This window comes from Copadichromis virginalis, linkage group LG22, assembly GCF_057382275.1.
Source record: "Copadichromis virginalis isolate Kocher_CV1m ecotype Utaka linkage group LG22, C_Virginalis_male_GT1.1, whole genome shotgun sequence".
NCBI classification, from domain to species: domain Eukaryota; kingdom Metazoa; phylum Chordata; class Actinopteri; order Cichliformes; family Cichlidae; genus Copadichromis; species Copadichromis virginalis.
Genome location: NC_140638.1, coordinates 16956012 through 16980965, shown reverse-complemented (window position 1 = coordinate 16980965; position 24954 = coordinate 16956012). Strand labels below are relative to the sequence as shown.

Sequence of the window (24954 nt, the reverse complement as noted above, 5' to 3'; positions counted from 1 at the left end):
CTCTCTCTCTCTGCACTGTCAGCCTCAGCAGTCTCCACACCACAGCGAGACACTGGTGCAGCGCTGATCCCCCCACATGCACGTGCATGATTTGTGAGTGGCAGGTTCTTAAAAAAAACAACGCTCAGCACCGAAGTGTGTACAAGTGTGCATGAGAATGTTTTTCTGAAGCATCTTTTTGTGCCGAGGAGCATGTGTGCTGGCCGAGAGACAGTGTGAGGATGCATGGTTGGCAGGTGTTGTCGTGATCGGTGGAGTTTTTGGTGTACTATCGTTGTGTTGTCTGCCTTCCCCCTTCTCCTCCGATTTTGGTTATCCTGTGAGGACAAAAAGCATCCTGCTGGGATGTCCACCTCGCCTGGTGCAAATGATGGGAGCCAAAGGAACTCTTGTAAGTGACTTTATTTCATCTTTTCTATTCGAGGGTAGTGATCTCTGTGTTTTTCCAGGACGTCAAATATCTGATTGGTGCTGATTTTATGCGAAAGAACCTTCCTTTTCCCATTCAAATAACGGATGTTATTTTGAAGGGAGGCCTGGTCAAGACAAAAACAGGACATAATTTAAGTAAATGTATTTTACCGTTAATGCATCGCTAGGGAAACAAAGACTGCACTTTTTACTGACAGTAGGAATGTAATGTCTGCTGATGTGTGAGATTTGGCTTGTGTGACACTGTACTGTATGTAATTAAGAAAATGATATGTAAATTAGTAAAAGTGAAGTAGTCCAACGTGTACAGACTGCTACATGTTTACATGATGCAGCGCTCAGAGGGGTGTGTAATGTGGGAGTCCGTGCGTGTGCGTGCGAGTGTGTTTCCACACATCCTGGAGCTTCTCCAGCTGTCGACGTATCGGGAAAGTGCCGTTCGTCGACTGACAACCAAGACAGCTGTATTTTCTCAGGAAAAGACCAGATGCTGATGTCATTCGTTACCGTCGAACTATCAAATATTTCATTTTAACACCTGTGTTCGGTGTAGTCGCTGTTAAAACTTATTTATTTTCTTGTGTTTTTGTGTTTTGTTTTTTTAGAATAAGCTTAAAAACTCATACGATGTCATTTTCATAGCGTAAATTAGTTTCCTTTGTAAGTGTGTTTGTACTGTATCGATAGCTTTAGCTGTGCAGGGCAGTGCTAGGTTGTGGAAACAAGAATATGGCTATACCGTGTATTCAGTGGGTGAAAGTGTGTGGGACTCATGTGCGTTTTTGTGAGTTTTAATGTTTGACTTCATTCTGGCTTCAAGTAACACACACACACACACACACACACACACACACACACACACAAAGGATTGCTGTACTGTAAGTGGGTAATTGATAATACGAAGTGAGTCATTTTGACTCATTTGAAAGCTCAGTGGGAACATACACACACACACACACACACACACACACACACACACACACACACACACACACACACACACACACACACACACACAGGAATACATTGACTGTCTTGACTGAGGCACAGATCACAGCTGGGAAAATGGGCCTTCTCTTATTGCTTTCATTATTATTGCACCATCCCCCTCTTCCTCCTTTCATTCCCCTTCTCCTCTGTTATTTTCAGGATGTTATTTACTGTTCAACCTTTCATAACTTGCCTGGAAACCTTCTGTGTGTCTGGGTGATGCATTAATGATCACACAATGACACACCCACCCACAGTAGGTATCAATTGTGTGTTTGCGACTGAGGGCTTTTTTTGTATAATTACACTGTTGTATGTTCTTTTATTTGGCTGAGTAATACTGAAGCCTCCGTTCTGCTCTTTCATGTCTAGTTCTTGGTTGCTTTGTGTTGAATTTGACCAGTTTGCTCCTTGTCAAGGCGCATCCATCACATTACCTTATCACAGAGCCGTGCTTTCAGAAAGAAATATCAAGTGACTGCAGGCTATGATTACTGATTTACTAACCATAATGTTACATAACCAAAAGCAGCATCTGAGGACACAGTGTAACCTAAAGAATAGCTTTTAGGAGAAGAAACCCACAGATTGAACAAGCGAAAAGGAAAAGATCTCATATCTAAGGTAGTATAAATAAAGCAGCCAGCGTGCTTGTGATCATGAAATACAAATTTAGTGCTCACTGCACTGAATTTATTGATTAAACCCTGAAAGCAAATCATCAGAGATGATACGAAGAGAGAGGATACTTATGAACTATTTATGGACTTGTGTTTTTCAGAGCGTCTTTTTTTCTAAAGTGGCAGTATTTTTATCTGCATCCTGTCATCTTGACTCAGTGTGATATTATCAAAGTGTAATGATGGTGCAGATCTCTTCTATCCTCGTTAGTTTGTGTCCTCTGTAAAGGAGCAACAGCAGGCACCTGCCACTGAGATGGATGTGCTGTGTCATCACTTCCTCAGCCAAATGATGGCTTACCTCACCTCTCTGTTCCTCTCCGCTATTTTCCCCATCTACTCACCTCTCTTACCCATCCCCACCTTTCTTTCTCTTTGTGCACGGTTACTGTACACATCTGCTCTCTTCACCACTGGTGTCCTTAATCTCCTCTCCTCTGCCCCCTCCCCCCCCCCCATCGCCCACTTTATCTAGGTTCACATGAAACTTTAATTGCATGTAAATCAAAGCGCTCCAGATATAATTAGTCTTTTGTGCTGCTTTAATAAGGAGAGTCTGCACTATTGAAATATGGTAGAGTAGCAGACTCCTGCACTATCTCAGATAGCTAAAGCCACAGGGCAAACTCAAGTTTTAATGCTGAAGGAAGTGACGTGAACTTTTGAAGTGAAGGTTTTTAGTAACTTAAAAAAAATGTATTCCTGGTGTTTTTTGGTTGTCCTTACTAGTGTAGGGTTGATCTTCCTTGTCCCTGCATAAAAATCTGTTTATGTTCACCAAACAATATTTGATAGGTAAATGCTCATTAAAGGTATCAGTATTGGGACTATGTGTCAGAAATATTGGATTTTAAAATATTGGTGTCTACTTTCAGCAGAACGGGAATGTTGGAAATGTGACAGCGAGCAGGCAGCAGCACAGAAGGTGGGAATTTTTTCATGCTGAACCAATTATTTGCTCGTGCTAAAAAGTTAAAGCTCTCTAAATGACACGATTGTTGTTTGAATCTGGCACTGAAACGAAAATGTCTCCAGTGAGTAAGACACTGTAACTGTATGCTTTTATTTTTGCATACATTTCTCCTCCTCAGTTGCTTTAGTTAAACTAAAAGCAGTTAGCTTGTGAATTATTAGCATATTCAAACATTAATCACAGAGCTTATAAACACAGAGTCTGTGCACGCTGACGTGTGTTTAATTTGTCTGATCATTGTCAAAGACGGCCTTTGAGATTAGAAGAGATCAATATTCACTTCAACTGACTCCTCTTCTTGTTGCTTTGTTTTTGCTAAATGACAAAAAAAAATTGATTATTTTTAGACCTTTTTCATTGTTTTCACTGCTAGTCATTAAGCAAATAGGCTCATATTTGCACATTTAATAGTCGGGGGGGTGTTTTTGTTAATTTACCCACTTGTTGTTGAGTCACACACATGTCAGCCACGGATATGCAATATTTATGACATCTCTCTGTGTGCTCCAGGTTTGTTTATTATCCTTTTGTCCCCCTCTTCCTCCCTCCCTCCCTCTTTCCATGACTCGTTTCCACCTTCCTTCTTTCCAAGTCATGTCCACCTGGCTTAACAGGTGTTGCTGGCAAACCGTTAACAATATGTCTCCTCTAGTAACACTCATAAGTTTACTCATCTGTACTAGAGAGACCGCTTACAGTTTGTATCTGTTGCATAAATTGTAAATTGGCGATTTTTAATGTTTTCATTTGTTACTTTGTTATGCTTTTGTATAACATGTTCAATTTAATTAGGCACGGATGGACAAAGGGACGAGGGAGACAATAAAAAAAGCGAGACAACATTAATGGGGAGTAAAAGGAAGACGAGTACAAAAACAAAATGACATGAACAATGAAATGATAGAGCAAACAAATGACACTAAAGAAAGGAGAGAGCAGCGAAAAGGAAAAGGGATAGGATTGAAAACAGGTGGAGGGTGAAGGAGAGTGGATGATGAGACATGCAATTAGTGACTCGAGAAAAATAAGAAGAGATTAATAGTAGAACAGGCCTTTAAAGACTAAATCAAATCGGGTAATACAGTAAAGAAACAGAATATTGATGTTTTAGAGCAAGACAGACACAATGTCTGGAAGTCTACTAATTGGTGCTGGCTGTGGTGGTGAAATAGAGGAACCCAGCACTCCTCCTCTACAGCCATGACAGGATCTTTCATTAATTTACAAATACCGACAGATAAAAGTGAGAGAACCATCTTGTCACACACGATGTCCTATCATTACTGTAGTTGTGACATATTTTCAGAGGTTTTGGCTTAATGCACTGTGGTTTAAGTGATTAACCTACAGAGCATTTAACACATGTAATATTATTACATAATACCAGAAGCTCTTCAAGCCCTTTTATATGTGCTGTCATATGTGCTTGTTTTTAATTTGGCATGCTAGGATTTCTGCTCAGCTGTTTGAATTGTTGAAACATCTCAGCACATTAAGAAGATATCGGTTGTTTGGTTCAGAATGTACAAAAAGAGGATCGCATGCACTCTCGTCAGGCCATGTGTGAGTTAATGTAGATTGTAATGGAGTTGTATAATCTTTCCGTTACCCTTTTTTAGTATCACAGCTACAAATAAGCTCCTGTTGCTTATCATGCTGAGAAATTATACTTTGAGCTGCGTGACATGACAAAGGAATAAATACTTAGATCCACACAAAGCGTAATGACTGTAATTAAAGGGACAATAGTGACTGATATATAATTTTACACACTAAGGAAGTGCGAGAGGGATGAATCTGAATTTAAGCTGTCAGGTGATTTCAAACACCCTCGCAAATGTGCCTGGCGGTGATGTAAAACTCAGGGACGAAGATGACAAGCTGCTTTAAATTCACACACACACACACATTGAAGAGATTAAAAAACACCGTGCATTCTCATGCATAGAGCATCTATCCAAATGTGAAATCTCTTTTCTCATTGCACAGAAAAGAAGCACGTGTAATGGGTGTTTTTGTTTCAAAACCTGGTCACAGATGGTTTAAAACTGAATAAATAAATTAATGGGGACTTGCTTTTCGTCCCCGTTGAGAAGATGCATGGGTCCATGATGTCACTGTGTAAACACAAACAGATTCCCACAACATGAATCTTATCTGGAACACACACTCATATATACAGACAGATTATCTCAGTCTGCCTTTCGTTTACTCTGTCATCACAAGATGACAGCAGAGCAGCTCTTGAGATATAAAGGAGTCGCTTTTGTATATATTTATATAATAGTTGCATTATCCCATGTGGCTGCCTCTCGACCCAGGTTTATATGCACACATTTCTACCACGGTTATTCATAGACCTTTGTGTTTGCGTTAGCATGGGCTCCTACAAAGAAAGCATGAAAGAAAGCTTCTCAATCCATAAAAAGGAAATTCATCAACTGAAAATTACACAAAATAACACATTATGGTCTCACACGACCTTCAGTTTGTGTTCTTCTTGGACATAAAGACTTTAACCGAAACATACATAGATAAATCTCAAATGCAGTTTATATTTACCTTACTGTAAAAATGTATTGCATTCTCGCTTCCACCTCTCATCAAAAGCACTTGTCTCTCAATTCAGGTGACGACAGAAAAATATGCAAACTTTAAATAATAAAAAGACCATGTTGCGTATGTGTCAGAACACCTGCTCTGGTTGAGCACGACCGTTTGTCTTTAAGCTAATCTATCATTTATCAACATCTCTAAATGAAAAGACCTGCAGTACACTCGCTCCCGCTCTTGCACTGACATGAGTTCTGATGAAAAATTCATCAAAGAGAACATGTGTGTGAGCCTTTTCTGCATGGTGTGGCAACTCTGTTATGTATAGACACACATAACACAGGCCCAAAAGTCAGCGCACTGCAGATTTTTCACGCCCCTTATGTTATAATATAAGCTCTAGACAGTTTTAAAAAGAGACAGTCGTGTCAGGGGTTTAAACTGAAGCATGCACTGGCTCCACTTGAAACTTTGCACATCTATTTGTAAGACGATTTTTACATTTTTATGCTCAAGTCATCCCACATTGTGCTTATGCTTCACTGGTTCTGTGTTTGATGCTGTACTTGTTATGCATGTATAACTCCACACTGTCTCTCACTTGATTGCTATGTTATAGCACATGCAGCTGTTTGTAGCGGGCAAGTCTGTACTCTTATTGGGGATACTGGCAAAATGACATGTGTTTTAGAAGGTGTTATTCATCACGTATGGTATACCCTTTAAGTCTACTTGTGCAGCAGTGGGGCAGAGTTTCTGCAAAATTGGCTGAAAGGCTCAGATGCATGTCATCCCAAAATCTCTTTCACCTATACGCGTCTCCTCCCTTTCATCAGCTTTGTAAAATAGGGAATAATCATGGAAAGGGTCAATAGGTCATTCTGGAGTGGCGTCTTCACTGAACACTTGCGGTTGTGTTTTGCTGAAGTAAGACTGTAATTGCATAGAAAAAAGAGGGCACCCTTGCATAATGCATCAAAGCCTGCATGAAATGTAAAATATTCGCATATTTTATGGTCCAAAACAAACTCAGCTTGTGTACAGATTCTAAATATATGAGCAACATGCATCTATTTATTTTCACGAATCCCAAATAATCTACAAGCACTGTAGTTGATTTAACCAAACTACAGTCCAACTGTAATATTCTAGCTTTTGCATGTTCACAATATCAGCATTAAAAAAAAATGCTGCAGGGCATGTGGTCAGTGATTTTGCTGTGTATTTTAGTCAGTGCAGTCTTCCAGAGATTTTAACTGCCTTTTTATAATTGCAAGGGTCAGGTTGGCTAGGTTTCCCAATTTACACCCAGTCATTACCACTTTACCCATCATTAAAAAAGACATCACTCTTATTGGTGTGATAAAAGCTCCCTTCAAGGCAAGCAATTAACACACTAGAAAACGCTCCTCATCCTCCGTTTCTTTCCTCCTCTTTTCACCCGCTCTTTTGGCCTCTGTTAAGAGTTCAGAGGTTTCTGTGATGTAAGCCTTTTTAATTGTCTCCCGGGGAGACGGGTAAAAATTTTTTTTATCTGTTTCGAACAGTACAGCATGACATAGCCATACTACGTGAGCAGATGTGCTAAGCCTTTGTCGAGGTGTCATTTGTGTCCACCGTAGTTCAGCTCCTCGTTGTTAATTGCTAAGAGCCGACTGGCTGATAAATGATTTATTTGGCAGAGCAGGAAGTCTCTTTGTCCCATATTTATCTCTGTGCACAGAGAAGAGTATGGGAAATGTAATTTTTTATTACTCATTAAGACACAGTTAATCTCCATTTGAAAATATGTGTTTAGCAGCATTTAAAATTGCAAACGAAGCAAGACTGGAACTGCCAAATCCTGATTAGCCCGAGAATTCAATATCCACTTACTAGGAAGCGTCATTTCTCAGACCTGTCGGGAGCATTATATCACACCGGGCGTTTGGTATAAAAGACAGGCTCGATGCAGTCAGCAAAATCTGCATCAGAGAGCGTGATGAGTGCTCGTGTGGGCAGTGCATTTTGTAGGCAAACGAGAATGTTATTTTTTAACAGATTGTGTGAGGCGGGTAGTTTGACATGCTTGTGAGGAGCTAGAAGAGCTGTCAGGTGTTGTCAGATGAAACAACTCTTTCTCCCTCTCATTGCATTTCTCTTTCACCAGATATGAGGAATGTTTCAAGGCCATGTAAACTATATATAGTGGTCTTATGTAACTGTGGGTCACAAAGCTGCAGTTTGAAGAAAGGCAAGTACAGATTGTTAGAATTTGACAATAGACTGTGTAGAAAATGACTTATTATATGCTGGACAAATGCTGGATATGTCCCATATGCTTTTTAATTCTCTGTGGTTGACCCTATTTCGTTGCCCTGCTGGTGTAAACTTGGTCCTTTTAAGCATGCCTGTTGCATGACTTCATGTAGTATTGAATGTACGCATTTAAAGAGGCCAGATGCCTTACAGCAGTAGGAACGCATTTGAAAATGTCAGCTGTCAGCTAAAATATATTAATATTTTTTCATATTCTGTGCATACAGTGCATTTGTGCATACTCATACATGCTGCTTCGGGCTCTTTAGATGATAAATATTTCAAAAATCTAAATGTTAACTTCATAGTCGCAGAAGAAAACAAAAAGGACCTCCCAGAGCTGAAGCTCTCTGTATCTGTGCAGCAACAAGACAGTTTTGTACACAAAGAGTCAGCTGAATACCACATGATGAACATGGAGTTTGTCAGATAATTATGCAGATAAAGCCTAATGCATGTTGTCTTTCTTCACTATTGTGCCAAGTCAGATTAAAAGTGAAATAGTAAACGCATCCTTTCATGTGTCATGTTATATAATTGCATCTGTGGGTGGTAATGTGTGTTTCTGCGTTTGCTTTGGGATGTACGTCTTTGTCTTTCAGCTTTCAACAAACGGTCTGTGCTCATACGTATGTCACACACGTAGATACTTTTATTTAAGCATTTAATACTCTGGTTATGCTTTGGACTGTTTTTCTTTTTTTACCTGGACTGTAGCTATTTTCAGTCCCTCAAATCATTAACAGTTGATACTGCTGGTGCTTCAGTTATTTCAAAGATAGTACTTTATTAGCCATCTAGGTTCTGACAGCTCTGGCTTTACCCCTTAAAACCTAGAGATTTTGAGATTTCTACATCAGTGTGATTTTAGTTATCCTCCTGAAAATTCTAAATAAATTGCACAATACATGTTCAGAGTGCAAAAAAATTGCCAGCTGTTGCAAATATGATACAAATGAAGACTCATATACAATCTTACATTTGTTCAATATTTACAAAGGTATCAGTAGGTTCAGTAAACACTCCATTTCCAAAACAATTTAATTTAATGGTTCATGCTTTAAAGGGTTGAGTCTTTGCAAGATCTCCTGCAGTGTATATAGTGTCGTTTTTCCAATATTTAACCATCACAAACCTTAAAGCTGGGGAGGACAGTTTGAGTTGAGTTGATAACTCGTAACTAATTCTAGTAATTTGAAAAATTGTCTTATTTTTGTAACAGGTGGCTTTTCAGAGAACACAGTCGCACAAAGTTGACACCTAAAGGACATTTTAACAAAAGCTCAGTGCATGTTCAGCCTTATCCGAACACATTCTGCAAGGTTAGACTCACATTTACAGATGTAACCTTCACCCCTCTCACTTGTGATTGGTACATTCCTAATTCCAGCGTGCAGCCTTCTGCTGTGAATCGTTGGGCTGCTACAGTAGCTGACACCTCTGATTTGCTGCCAGGCCTAGTCGTGACCCATTCGCTCTATTAAAGAGTGTGTGCGTATTCAAGTGGGTATCTGCACACATTCCTGCCTGTCTAAGCAATTTGTCTCTTGTTCCTTTTATGTGACTAATTGACAGAAAACAGTAAAGCAGGTAAATAATAATGGCAGCTCGCTGTTTTGTCACATTAGTTAAGGATGTGTTTCAATGTGGAATCAGTCAAAAAGAATTATTCACATCAATTAGGGCCGTTTACTACACCATTACAGTCTACGTGGGGTCTCTGGAACGTTAAGCCATTTTTGGAATGAAAAATGTCCTGTTTTCTGGTAGAGTTTAGACTGTGAATGACTAAGCAGGAGGCAAAAAGCCCTCCTACAGAGCTTTGCCTTATATGTTGGTGTGCAGTTGCCTGGTTACATGTGTAGCTAGGAAAACTGATTAAATGTTTGTTGATACTCTCACTTGATTCAATATTCTACTGGTTACTGACAGAAACACTGACAAGAGCATTAATGTGTGCCATCTTAATTCATGTGGACAACGCAACCATTTAATTTCAAGGCTGGGGATCTATTCTCGGCTACTCAGGGAGGAGAGGGAAGCGGTTTCCTCCTCATGCTATATACAGTGGGAACAGAGTGTTGATGACCTCAACGGTGGATATAGTAAGGTGGTGGAAAGAATACTTCCAGGATCTCCTTGATCCCGCTGACATGCTTACTTTAGTGAAGTCTGGGGACGAGGGGTCGCCCATCACTGTGGACAATGAAGTAGCCAAAAAGCTCTCCGGTGGCCTAGGCCCTGGGGTGGATGTGATTTCCCCTGAGTTCCTCAAGGGTCTGGATGTTGTTGGGCTGTCGTGGTTGATACGCCTCTGCAGCATCACGTGAAATCAAGCCTCTGGATTGTCAGACTGGGATGACGGTTTAAGAAGGGGACTGGAAAGGGTGCTCCAAGTTCAGGAGCATTGCACTCCTGCTCTCTGGGAAGGTCTGCACTAGGGTGCTGTAGAGGCGAGCCTGCCCGTTAGTTGAACTTTGGGCCCCAAGAAGAACAAAGGGTTTGTTTTTTTTGCTCTGGTTGTTGAACACTGGATCCTCTCTTTATACCCTTGAGGTTGTCTAAGAGCGCACAGGAGTTTGCCCGCCTAACCTATATGTGTTTTGAGGATGTGAAGAAGGCATTCGACTGTGTTCCTTAGGGCATCCTGTGGGGGTTCTCTGGGAGTATGGATGACTGGCCCATTGTTCTTGGCCATCCAGTTCCTGTACAGGAACTGGATGGCCAAGAACAATGGTGGCAGTAAGTCAGGCCCTTTCCCAGTTAAAGTTGAGAACCAGAGGGAGAAATTGCTTCCCCAAGTGTAAGAGCTAGAGAATCTCAGGAGATTGACAGATGGATGCAGCAGTGAAGCAGAACCTGTATCAGTCTGTTGTGGTGAAGAGAGAGCTCAGCGTGAAAGCAAGGCTATCGATTTAGCGGAGAGTCTATGTTCTTATCCTGACTTGGCCATGAGCTTTGGGGAATGACCAAAAGAATGAGATTAGACTGAAAATGAGAGAAAAAGCATCCAGTGAGAAAAAAACAACTGTAAAAGACCCTTGGAAAGCCTGAAGAACTGTTGCTCAAGATTATATTAAAAAATGACAAAGTCTGAGTCCTTGGAAGTAAAATATAAAGAAATGAGCGTAGCTCAAGACTCAATAATATGTTAAATAGCCCAGGAGAAGTCAGTGAAAAAAATCTACAGCACAACACGTTCCTGCCTCATACACAGTGTTTTATTGTTTTCATTTTGTCTGAGAGGCCCCTCATTAGATACCCATCAGCGACTGAGGCTGCTGCATCATTGCGAACACTTATTTGATTACAAACCAGTGAAAACTAGTTTCTGCGTGCTCGCCAGCTGTGAATGCCTAGTGAGTAAAGTAACAGTTGTGTTTGTATGCCAGTACATTGGCATATTAGCAGAGACAAATTGACTGTAAATATTTTGAATCTGTGACGGAGACTTGTGATTTATGGGGAGGGAAAAGAGCTGGGAATGAGACATCTGCCCGAAACTTGATCCAAAATTTGGGCAGTGCAGATGTAACAGGTTCTGTAGAAGAGGATTTAATTTTGTTTCCATACAGCATCCCCATCCAAGATGCTTTTAAGTATAGCATTCCAGTCCATTTTAGTCACACACACTTTCTCCATACATGTACTCCATTTTTTTCTGTTCCACCTCATATTTATTCTGTGCACAGTAACATTTCAAAATACTGAATCTAAAGGTTTTTTTCAGTTGAAAGTAAACAAAAAACCACAAAGAAATCAATTGCCCACTGTAAGATTATGAAAGCATGAAAATAACGTGGTAAACTCCCCCACGCAGCGTGTACTCCACAGTGTAGCCCACACGGCAACGCGGCCCTCTCGCGAAAACATTTCAGGAGCAGTAGCAAAATGCTCCAAACGTTAATGTGTCACAAAAGCCGCACAATGATTCAATATCATTTTCCAAATGAATTTCCCTGGTTGGTAATAGAATGGGCCACACACACTTTATAACCATATTCATCAGTTTTCCACGGTTCAGTTAGGTTTCTGTGTAAATTAGGGCCAGCAGCAAACGTGGAGCGTTTTTGGAGGGGAAAAAAATGTAATATTGCAGGAAGATAAATAGGCTTGTTCTTCAAAATATCAGAGACGGTGAAAGAGCTGCAGTTGCAATCTGAATCTCGTGTCCTGAAGCCAAAAGTTCTCAATAAAACACTTTTACACTGCAAAAGCACCGCTATGATTAAAGGCTGTAGGAGGCTGAAAATTACATTTAAAACGTGCTGTGGATATGCAAGACACCTAACACATGCACACAGTTTTGTCGTTTTTGAACTCTGCTATATCCTAATCAGATGACACGTTTTATTTATTTATTGTCATGTATGTTATGTACTGTAAACAGCAGATAAGATGAAACTGCTTCAAAGCTGTTAGCACTTGACTGAGAGGAACTTCATGAAGCCGCCACAGTCGCGTTTTAGACACGAAAGAAGAAGTAAATTACAAACGAGACCCGTAGAGAGTTGCATGCCTGTGTACATGTGGGAGTAGTAAGGGTGGTAACAGTGAGCTTGAGCTGTTTAAAGATAAAGGAAGTAACAGCGAAGCCTGCAGAGTGCATGCACATGTGTAAATCAACCAACAATGCAACTTAGATTATTAGAAGCCAGCAGTCAGCATCAGAATACAAACAAATCATCCAGTCATGGTGAGGTCACACTTGAGCCACATAGAGAGAGAGGGTAGTCATATGTGTTTTATTTACATCACGGGGGCTGCCTTTGGCGGAAACCTGAACACTTGAGAGATATAGCGAGGCGCACAGAATCTAAAAATACCACGGCTGAGGGAGCAGGGCTTAAGAAGAAGAATAAGAAGCAGTGGCTGTCTCTACTGTCAGCCCTGCCTCTTGGTGTTCAGGCTGTGTGTTGCTGTCTCAGAATGAAATATTAGGCCTTTATAAGCAAACAGAAACAAATCCATGTGAGACCAGACGGCTAATTTAACGTGACAGATGAAACAGGGAGGGTTTTACATCAGATATATTGAATGTTTGATCTGTTTAGCGAGTCGGTGTGATGTAAAGTGTGCGAAACGGCCATAATGAGATCGTGGATGGATTCTTTGAGCTCTAATCAAACTAACAGAGGAGGGGGGGATCATTTGTGCTTTGAGTTTTATTCATGGCTGAAAAATGTCACCAGTGCTTTGTTATGACGAACTAAAATGCAGCTTTTTTAAAATATCTGTAGCGTCTCGGAGTAGATGAAACAGTTATTTTCATAAAGGTAACACAGACTTTGACATCAAATAGGAATACTGCACTTCAGTTTTACATTATGTGGCATCTCCAGCACTGCCGTTAAGGTCGTGCCCTGTAGCCATGCCCCTGTTCTCCTGTCATCTCTCTCCAAGAAAAGCTGGAACACAAGGATGAAAACGTTTCCCACCCACACGTTCTGCATCTCGCTGCCACTCCTGCATTCTCTTCGTGTCCTCCTGTGTATCACTCTGCTTTTCTAGCGCCTCACACTCATGCAAACGCATATATAGAAGCCTCCGAGGACCGGTGCATAAACGATGGCTCCAGTCCCAGGCAGGCTTCACAGGCAAGCTGGCTAGCAAGTCCACTGACGCCTTCATCCGTTTACCCGTTCATCTGTCCGTTTTAGGCTTCAAACCTAACCCCCTCTTCACTGGCAAAGCCCAAAGGCAGCACCTGATGTGTGAAGCGCACACCAAAGTGTGAATGAGTGCCTCAGCCGGGACTTGAATTGGCTGCTGATGATTTACAAAAAGACATATTTCCATTTGAAAAGGTTTCTTTAAGAGTTGCTTATCATCGCTGCTACTGTGTTTGTGCTCCGTCTGAATGCTCTTTTTACCTAAGGAGTCTCACCAAAGAGAATTCTGAAAGCTCTCTGATTAAAAAACCCTATTTTAAAAATGTGAGCCCAGTTTAGCACTGAGCCTCAAAACAGATCGAGCTAACCAAGTCTGCATGACTTGCTTTCTCGAAATAGGGTGTGAGAAAATGAATGTTTGGTCACATCTAGAGCTTGATTTCAATCCTAAAGACTGTAATTGCCCTCGGTGGCACGTCGGCCTCTTTAGTTTTCACCTGCAGACACTTCTTAGCTGCTTCTAACAGTATAGCTGCTAAAAAAAAAAAAAGGGGGACAAAAATAGTGCACTTCCATATTTGGGTGCACGTTTACATGCCATATAAAAGAATACCGCACACTTGTAAACATAATGCAAATAAAGTGCAGACTGTGTTTTTATCACAGTAGTGGAGTTTATTGTCAATAAGGAGTAGGTACATTAAAACCACACACATAGAGACTCACACGCACAGTCGCCCACACAAGCATCCACACACACACATGCGTGCAGCCACACACACCCTGACACACCAGCCCCTTTTCCTGTGGGTTCTGCTTCCTGCATTTTGTAGAGCACGAACAGATGTTTCTGTAGCTCTGAAAGCAGATGATTTGAAATTCACACATCGTATTGAATCTGAACAAGAAGACTGAGTCTCTGTGGATTTGCTTTGCACACCGGAGAACCGAGAAAGAGAGCAAACTTTTTGGAGCACGTGATTTAAAGTGCGCTGTTTCCTCCTGTGCAGCTGAGAAAGAGAAAGCGTGTGAGGGGATGGTTACACTTTTCTTGGCCCTTTTTTTGTTTTTGAACGATGATTGTGGAAACCGATGCGCCGTCAGGTAGTAAAGTCGATGTTGCACTTCATGTTCATGTCATAATCTGCTGCAGGAAAATGATTGATTAAGATGTTTGGAGATTGTGTCGTTTTAGATTGCAGTGACGCAAGTGCCACAGAATCCATTTCTTTAAATAAAATCGTTATATTACTCGACATCATATGCTATGACTAACATAATGCTGTTGGCTCAGCTCCCATGAATCATCCCCACGAGCTCACCTTTGCACGCGTGAATCATCTGCACATTTGTATACTATGTCCGGCTTCAGAAATTTGTTGGGACTTAATGACTTGTGCTCTTCTACTAAACTCATCAGCACAAACTTAATCCTGCAGGCTAAATGAGCGAGAGCTAAAAATAGTCCCTGCAGCTACAGTGCCATGCGTAGCAGGATACGGTTGTCTGGTATATAGCAGTGATGGAAGAAGACCGGTGGGGGTGAATGGAGGGATGAAGAACTAGAAAGATGACAAAAGAGGTCTTCATTAAAAGTAGAGTGGTTTTCATTTAAGTGTTTTGAGGTGGGAGTACTGGCATAAACCATCACAGTGTACGCCATATTGGAGTATATTTATGTTCTGATTTATATTTGAACCTTTCGGGAATCATGACTTTCATGGCAGTTCTCAAAAATCTTTGTCTGCGGATCTGACGGGGAAAGGAATAATAAGCTTCCACCGGTAGGCAGGCAGACAAACAGATGGATGCATTCAGTCAGCAGGTACATAGATGATGCAAATAAATAGTCAGGGGAAGCTAATAATGGATCGAGAATTAGATTAGAGACGGAGTGATTAAAAAAACGGGATCCTGCTCTATTGGTAATGCCTTCTGTCCACATGTCCTAATTATACCTAAATGCATTGCCCTGCTTCTCCCTTACTCCTGCTCGGTCTCCTGCTACTAACCCCACACAATGCTTGACAATCTTAACAAAGCTTCCCTGAGGCCCCTTATCTAATAGAGCAGTCTCTACAAGACACACACACAGAGACACACACATATGCATCGCAGCCAGCAGCGAGTTGAGGGGGAAAGATGAGGGAGTAATGGGACAAAGACAAGTTGTCAGATAAATGAGATAAATTAGACACTGAGTGAGGAACGACAGAGAAAGAGAGAGAGCTATTCTTTTCCAACTCTCCCAGGGTTGTTGCTGTGTGTGAGAGCTCTGGTGGGATCTCATTGTTCTTTTTTGTCCTTGTGTGTGTGTCCGTGTCCATCTGCTGCAAGCCACAGTGTGTTTTATCAGGACTGAGGTCTGGTGCTCGAGCAGAAGGACGCATGTGCAAATATATGCACTTGTGTTTAGGAAACACACAAAATCCTGCAAATGCACTCGTGATGGACAGTGTAGCAGATGTTAGTCTTTGTAGGTTTACTGTGAGCATCAGTGTCAAATTTCTTCACTGATTTTTGATATTAAATTCATTTTTTAAGCCTTCATTGATTCAATTTGATGTTTTTTGTCTATGTTAAACCAGGATCAAAGATATATGTCACCCATTGTACATGCGTTGGCATCTTGCCATAGTTACTTGGGGGGGGGCTTATATAATGCTGTCATTTATCAGCAGGAGAACAGAGAACTAAAGAGACAGCCAGTTGGAGACCCCAGGCTGCCACAGTGCCCACGCACACAGCATCATGTTTCCACTGCATCACTAGACATTAAATTAGCTTAAATTTGCTTCCTGGAGACGTACTTATTACTGCAAACCCTAAAACTAATCCTTAACCTGGTCTTATCCAGCATCCGACCTTAAAACAAGTCTAGATACTAACATTTGTAAAACTTTACATTGAAGTCATTGTAATAAGCATTAGTTTAATCAGGTTTTCAGATATAAAAATGTCCTATTAGTTAAAACATATGTTTCATTAACACCGTCACTAACACATCATATGAAATGTCATATTTTGAGACAATCATACGCACTTAAAGTGTGTAAGAAGTTGTTCCTCATTTCACCATTTCATGCTATTTTTTAATGGAACTTTTAGTATTTTTGTTTAGATTAGCATATGCATGTGCTATATAGTTATTAGTAGTTAATCACGCTTTTTTAAAAAAAAGAAGAAGTAAAAACACAGCTGCAGCACATTAGAGTCTGGTCCGTGCTCTGTGTATGGCTTATTTACTGAATCACAAATACATAACGGGGGTAGTACAGAGCACACGTTTTACACATTTGCTGCTTTTTACGCTTACTTCTTACAGTCTTTAATTTCAAAGTTGAGATTGGTGTGGCTTCACTGGCTTTCCAAGTGTGAAATCTGACCTGAGGGGGCGTTGCAGCTGAAAATTGTGATTCCAACTTCCAAAACGTGAATTATCCTCCTCCTCCACCGTGAGACATTTTCAGCTTCCGGGAGATGGCCAAGCGGGCTGCTCAGGCCAATCACAGCCAGTCTGAAAAGTCAGAAAGTCAAACATTCAGTATATGACAGGCCCTTTTCATCTAAACCCTAATTTGTGTCAGATTCAGAGCTCTGAGCCTCGCCTTTGATGCTACAGTACCGCTCAGGATACAGTCGGCAGGTTTACCCTCATGTGCACTCCACTGAGTGTGTGCCCTCCTGTGAAACCGAAAGGAGACAGAGTTTGGAGGTAAAGAGGAGGGTAGACCTCAGAAAGATGGGCATTTTCGGTAATACCAGGGTTCTCATCATTAGCCTCCCATAAAGACTGATGAGCGTGAGTTGGCATCCTCCTTTCTCCTGTGTGATGAGTCATTAACAGTAAAACATTTTGGAACAGAAAATGAAGCGCATAGCAAGTAGGCCTTGAGCCAAAGACATCCAGAAAATGGACGGATGAGCTTACAGAGACTGTTAGATTTAAACTTCAAGTCATATTGCGCCATATAAAGCTGACTATAGCTACACTGCAAATGTAAATCCACTTTTGGTTCACAGTGGATTGGTAGTACTTACATTGTCTCACTTCATGTGTTTCTAGTGGAGCTGGATGCAGAGCACGCACAGAGAGTCCCCGGGGCGGAGCAAGGAGGGGGCCTGCCACCCCAGGTGAAGGTGAAAGAGAGGCAGAAGTTCTTTGAGGAGGCCTTTCAGCAGGACATGGAGCAGTACCTGTCTACCGGCTACCTGCAGATTGCTGAGAGGCGAGGTGAGGAGGAGGAGCGGTAAGGTCAGACGTTTTCTGATATTAGTTTAGTTTCCTAGCGCTCCGTCGCCTTTAGCGCAAAAGGAAGATGTTGAGGGTTTCAGGTTTCGGTAGTATTGTGTGCTAATTCTTTAAAGGTGAATGCAAAGGCGTGAATAAATTTCTTTACTATCAGCTGAGACCTTCACACTTTAACCGCATACCATGAGATTGAGTCATAATGGCTTTACGTAGCGAGGAGAGCCTGTCACTTAACACACGAGTAGAGTCATTACATTTTAAATGATGCCACCATGATATATAAACGTACTCTGGGATTGTAACAGAATCCCGCTGCGCCTCCATGTATTTGCTGCCAAACGTCTACTGAAATACCCAAAGCATGTGCAGAAACAGCTCCCCGCACTGAGAGATGTTACAGACTCCACTGGCCAGTGTTTGTAATGTGATTTTTCTTCTTCTTTCCCTCATCTGCCCTCCTCCCCACATCACCCTGGAAATGGCTTAGAGAAGCTTGTGGAGAAGTAAGGACGGAGGGAGAGATGGAGCAAAAGGAAAGAGATTTAAGGAGCGTTCACTGAAACTCAAAAGGCTTTTTTATCAGTGCAGTGAGCGGAATAGTCACAGCTCATTATCCGAAGAAGCGTAGCACTGTATTGGCTCTTTTATATTAGTGGTACAAAAAGACTGGACATGTTTATATTTAAAGTGGTTAAAAAAATAAAATAAAAATCACCTGAAACCAACACCTCTCCATGACCAATGAACACACAACTCATAACCCTTAATATAGCTGTAAATCCCTACAGCAGGGCGGCGCTACTGAAGAGCAAAGATACAGCTGGAGACTCCGAGAGCGAAAGGGAGGCTGCAGATGTCATAAGCCGCTGAGCCATCAAAAGCTAGTCCCAAGGGTCTTACACACACACACACTCACACACTCACTCACACACTCACTCACTCACTCTCTCTCTCTCTCTCTGCAATCTCACTGCAGGCAGAGACAGTCCTTCCCAGCAGGAGAACCTTTTAGGCAAGGTCACGGTGGTGCTAAAAGAAGAGCATGTTAGAGGCAGTCACATGGAAACGATGCTCTCAATGTGGTGCTTCCTGGACCTAGACTTTCACATAACATAACCACAGCTGTCAGTTGTGTATCCATGTGTGTGTCTTCCCGTTTGTTTGCCTATTTATTACATGGAGGAAACGGAGCTTTAAAAGTGAAACAAAACATCCTTCATGCTATGCTTTACGAGGCCGAAGAGCTACTATGGAGGCGACTGCGTGGCTGACAAAGCAGATATGGAAGCGCCTGTCCACCGAGGCCCACTGAGCAGTCTTTAGGCAGAATCAGAGCCTGAAACGTGTCACAGAAAGCACCACTGCTGTCCTCACTGAGCAGAGGAGATAAACGTGTTTGTTTCATTTATTCACTTTCTGTGCGTACGCATCAACAGTCACTGTGTATATAAACTTAATGTGCGCGTGCGGACATTCAGGCGAGTTACCCAAGTTGAGGCATCTGAAAAGACGGCGCTCTCCTGTGTCTGTGTGGGATCTTTTTGTGTTTTGTGTTACTATTTAAAGGGCAAGGAGACCTTGGGGCAGTCTCCACGGGAAATAACATTCCCCTTCTGTTTTTTTCCTCTTTCTTTACTCTTTTTTTATTCTGCTCTCCCTCCCTGTGCCGCCCTTCTTCTGCTCTCCTCATTTCTTTGAGGTACGGTAGCCAATGGCGTCTTATCTCACTGCTCTGCAACAACCAGTCATGCTGCTTCTTCCTCATGCTCTCACAACCCCGTCCCCTCATCCTCTTAGTGTACCAACTGGCTGTTTACGACGCATGTGGCACATCACGATGTGGTGGGTGGGGAGGGTGGAGAACCCCCTCCACCCTCCCCACCTGTGCAAGGCGGTGAATCCAGGCTTAGCTGTAGTGTAACAGGAGTTTCCAGTCAATCTATGTATTGGTGGACTATTAAAACATTAGACCCATTAAACATTCTGATGTGCTGCCTTGCTGTCAACAACCACACATTTGTGCTTTCATATATAAGAACGTCAGCAATCTGAAAGAAGCGCCTCAGGAAATCAGATTTCTCAAGTTTGTCAGCTATCTCTTTAAATCTCTTTCACATGCTTTAAATCACGATGTCTATTTTTAACTTTAAAGCAATATTCAGGCATTTCAGAAGTACTCTTAGCCTTCACGGGAAGAATGTTGTTACTTCAGTTAACGATACCTGCAAATTCAATATGCTGAATTTCCAGGTATTTCCTGTAGGCATGCTTTTGATGTTAAGGTAAACCAAATATGGTTTGTATGCATTATATACAAGCTTATCCACTTTGAATGTCATCCAGCTTGAACATGCCCATTTGCTTCTGCAAGAAAAAAACAATCCCACTGTTGCTGGACTCAGCCCGTGCTGCCGCGTTCTGCTGCAGTGTTCGCTAATACCTCATTTACCCTTTGCTGTGTACAGAACCAATAGGCAGCATGTCATCCATGGAGGTGAATGTGGACATGCTGGAGCAGATGGATTTGATGGACATGTCTGACCACGAGGCTCTGGATGTGTTTTTGCACTCTGGAGGAGAGGACAACAGCGCTGCCTCGCCTGTTGCAGGTCGGAAGCCGTGCACACAAAGAATGGCTGTAGCCTGAAGTAAACAGACTGGTTATTGTTATACTGGCTTTTGATTCAGTGCATAAAACTCACTTAATCTTAGCGATAGCGTTCTCAAACTGTGCATTAAAGTACCACCCGGGTTCATCTACAACAAATCACATATCTGCATTTGTATTTGAGACTACGTGGACTGATGTCAGATATATGTTCCGTCATAAAAGCACAGTCCAGATGTTCAACTGTCAGTTGTTTTACCCTAAAAGGACATGAGATATACACTCACTTGAAGATTTATTAGGTACACCTGCTGGTAATGGGTTGGACCCCGTTTGCCTTCAGAGCTGCCTTAACTCTCCGCTGCACAGATTCAGCAAGGTCCTGGAAACATTTCTGGTGTTGTCTTCTGATACCGTAGCCCATCTTCAAGTTTATTATTATTTGAATTACTGTTTCCTTCCTATTAGCTTGAAATAATCCTGACCTCTGCCATCACCAAAGTAGATCAACAACATATTTTCACCCAGAGAACTGCTGCTCACTGGATATTTCCTATTTTTCAGACAATCCTCTCTAAACCCTAGAGATGGTTATTTCAGAAAATCCCAGTAGATCAGCAGTTTGTGAAACACTCAGACCAGCCCATCTGGCACCAACAACCAAAGTAACTTAAATCACATCTCAGGGGAAACTGGCATCATGGATTTGCAGCCAACAAATCTGCAGCACCTGTGTGATGCTGTCATGTCAATATGGACCAAAATCTCAGAGGAATGTTTCCAGTGCCTTGTTGAATCTGTGCTACGAAGAATTTAAAGCATTTCTGAAAGTAAAAGGGGGTCCAACCCTTTGTCAGGTGCAAGGTGAGTGCAATTTCCCACCGATCGTCCATCCATTCACTTCCGCTCATCCCAGCTATTGTAGGGCAAGAGGCAGGGTACACCCTGAACAGGTCGCCAGCCTGTGATTCATAACAAATTCACTGAAGCAGAAATCTGACAAGCACACCACATGATGTAACACACGATGCACCATCAGCATCTGTCCAGATCTGCTGAGGAAACATATTGTTGCAGTCAGTAATCTTCAGCATCTGAGTTCCTCTTCGTCTGATGCTACACTTTCTGTTTACAGTCGATCAGTCCGTTGCAAGTTTGAACTAAAGCTGTGAAGTCATTCCAAAGAAACGAGAGCAGTTGCCTCATTTTATCTGCAGCAGCCCTCGGCCTGAGACAGCAAGTAAATAATAAATAACCATAAATAATAGAATTATTTGGGTTATTTAAGGGAAGTGGGTCCAGTTACGCACAGACTCAGAGACATAGTTATTGTCTGTCCTCCTGAGACCCTATCAAAGTCAACTATTTAATTTCTGTTTATTTAACTGTTATTTAAACTAAGAAGTTCAAAAAATTAAGAACAATTTTTTTAGTTCAAAGTGTGAAGTTACCCACTTCCCCCCTCCTGTCTTTCAGGTCCAGACGTCGAGTCCTTCACCACAGAGATCAGCCTCCAAGTTCCCACCCAGGCTGAGCTACGACACAAGCTCTCTTCATTATCATCCACCTGCACTGACTCCGCCAGCCAGGACACAGAGGCCGGGGAGGAGGACGAGGAGGAAGAGGAGGAGGAGAGTGAGCAAGGAGGAGGAGGGGGGGGCGTTGGGGGATCAGGAGGAGGAGGAAGGAGGAGAAGACCCCCTGTGGTAGTGACCCTGGATGAAGAAGAGGTGCACCCTGACACGGTGCTGGTGGACAGGGCGGAGCGCGAAGATCAGACCAGCAAAGACTGTGAGGAAAGCAGGCCAGAGGTTTGAGGAGTGGCGGAGTGAGACACAAGCACCCAACAGCTGCCAAATCAAACTCAGAACCATATTGGCTTTGTTCTTAATATTCCTCTCATATGTCAGAGAAACATATGATAGAAAGTGCAACCTCAGTGCACTAACTGCCACATGACCTTACCTTGAGAGACGCCAGTTTTCAATTCTAATTGATCTTATAAAACTGTTTGTTTTATTTTTCCTTTTCAGCATAACGTCATCTAACGGCTGAGCGATTCTCCTGTTTCTTTGTTTCTCCTGCTGTATGTCGAGGCCTGTTACTGATTAACGACTGAGTAATGAGGACATAGAAACACACCAAAAATCACCCACACGACCCTTCTGCTATGCTCCATCCTTCACTGCGCTTATAGACTGCAGCGGTCATGTGTTTCCCATTATTGCTTGTGTTGGAGATTAAGCGTGGAGCCTAAAGTACCCCATTTAGCCAAAATAAAGAAGCTAGCTTTTAAAATCTAACTGCAGGTCAGAAATGTGAAGTCAGTTTTTAATCTGTAAAAGAAATGTTGCCATGCAAATTCACCCGCCAAAGATTTTATACTTTATAAAATCCACTTGTGTAAAACCACGGGGATAGCTTTGGTTCTGTTTGCACAGGTTTTCTCATGTATGTGCTCTATGAAACTGTTCTAGGGGTTAAAGCTCTGAAATGAGACTTTCAATTGTGCAATTTCTCTTCCACAATTCATTTTAGTGCAACAAATGCAAAGATGCACTACTCAAAGAAATGAAGGGAACACTCGATCATCACTTGGTATGACACAAAGTCATTTAAACCTCAGCATATCAGTCTTTCCTTTCATTTGAAGCAATGCTGCAAGTGAGTTTTTCTCCAGTCCAGCTCCTCTAGGACTGCAAAATGACCTCCAGCTGAGCTACTCGTGCATGTTTCTCACCAAACTGTCAGAAACAAACTCCACGAGGGCCCGATGTGCTTCAGTGCAGAGCCCGGCACCGTGCAGCTCAAGTATATCCGCCTGAGATCTGCCATCCTGGAGGAGCCGGACTGCTTGTGCAACCTGAACAGGCTGGAGGTACGATCCTCATGCTAGCAGCTGTGATAAGGAGTAAAAAGACAAACTAGAGGATTAGGAGGGATAAGGAGAGAGGATTTTTGTGGTGGTAGTCTTGTTGTTGCCTCTGGTAAACCCGTCATCACTATGATTTGCACCAAAGCAGCTGAAATGGATTCACAATGCTTTCTGCTTCCTAGCTGGACAGACTTATATCACTGAAGTTCAACCGACTATGATGCTCGAGCGTTCCCTTAATGTTTTCTTTGAGCAGTGTACTTATTGATCGCTTTTTTCTGAAGAAAAAGGATGAATATTTTATCACTTTCTGAAACTAAAAAGCCAAAAGCATTTCTTTCACTGTTTTTAAAGTCTTCTAGATCACGTCGGATGTAAACTAGTTCAAAATGGTTTTGTGCCATTACCCAGTAGAAACAAAGCTTAATAGCAGGCAGGCACCTGACAGTGGTTTCTGAAACACATTGTATAGCAGACATGTGGGTGGAGATCGGGTACAATGATAACAATGACTTACCACACACACACACACACACACACGACAGTTAACCTTTGCCATTCCTTTGATATGTGATCTCTGGGTGAACTACTTCTGTTGAACGAGGACCAAATCCCTGCTGTGGACAGTGTGCTATGCACCGGACAATGTCCAGAAGACTGAACTGCATCCAGACCTCTGTGTCTGCAGTTGTTGACATTTGCCTAAAATTTCTGACTTGTTGCTAATAAACATTTGTCTCCCGGCGTTGTTTAATTTTCATCCGAGTTACAGCAGTAAGAAAAGAAAAGTAAGAAGTCTTGTTTTATAGTCCTACCATTTAACAATGGAAAGCTAACACAGTAAGAGAATAGACAGAGCGTTATTAGTAAGGGGAGAAAGGATAATTAAATATTTTATTTTGTGTGAGTTGAATTTCTGTGTATATTCATTGTTTAAAAAAAAAAAAAAAAAAAGGGTAACTGGAAATTAGGGGAAAGCAATACAAGAGCTCAAAATGACTTTGAGGCTAAAAATGAATGCCTTGGTTTATTGTGAACAGTAAAGAGTCTGTGTCGATACACAACAGTGCGCTTTAACAGGTAACTGTGATGCTCATTTTGAGCCCCATGCAGAGCGTCCATGTGACAGAGGATGCTAGTGATAGGGTGAGGTGGAGGCAGTTGGTGCGCTGTGGTGACCAAAAGGGAGTAGATGAGAGGAGCAGGATTCTGCTGGGAAAGCTTGCAATATGATTCACAGTTCAGAATAATCCTCCTTTGTCTCATACAGGGCCCCATCATGTGCCTGAAACTAGCTTTATCTGATTGGCTGCATGCCACAAAGTCTGGACGGGGGTGTTGAGATGACCATATGACCATCATACAGAGTAAAGACTGAAACTAAAAAAAATTTAAGTGGCGAAAACAAGTTTCCATAAATTATTTTTTTTCCCTCAGAATTTAAAACAAACACTGCACATAAAGTTCAGTTTAACTTACTGAACCAAAAACCTGAAAAAATTAAGATGATTTAAAAATATTAAAATCTAATTGATTTTCTGTCAATTACCAATAACTGAATAAGTTTTAGGTCACGCTCCTGGGTAGATACTCCCAGAGGTAAGTGAGAAAAGACTGAGGTTATTTCAAAATGCCATCGTCCATCCCAGGGTCATGGGGAGGTTGGAGCCCATCCCTGTTG

General features: G+C 41.9%; 1 protein-coding gene across 3 annotated transcripts; it reads left to right on the top strand.

The window, feature by feature from the left end:
- Positions 1-24017, top strand: dtnbp1b (dystrobrevin binding protein 1b). 3 transcript variants are annotated; one of them, XM_085446640.1, is made up of 4 exons: positions 1-391; positions 17605-17772; positions 20265-20399; positions 21875-24017. In XM_085446640.1, exons 1-4 carry the CDS (start codon positions 226-228, stop codon positions 22213-22215), a joined length of 810 nt encoding a protein of 269 aa, XP_085302766.1. In that variant the 5' UTR covers positions 1-225; the 3' UTR covers positions 22216-24017. The 3 variants fall into 3 exon arrangements, with proteins under 3 accessions (XP_085302766.1, XP_085302764.1, XP_085302767.1); XM_085446638.1 differs by having other exon boundaries at positions 20256-20399; XM_085446641.1 differs by lacking the exon at positions 1-391 and adding an exon at positions 14511-14642 and having other exon boundaries at positions 20256-20399.
- Positions 24018-24954: the final 937 nt, after the last annotated feature.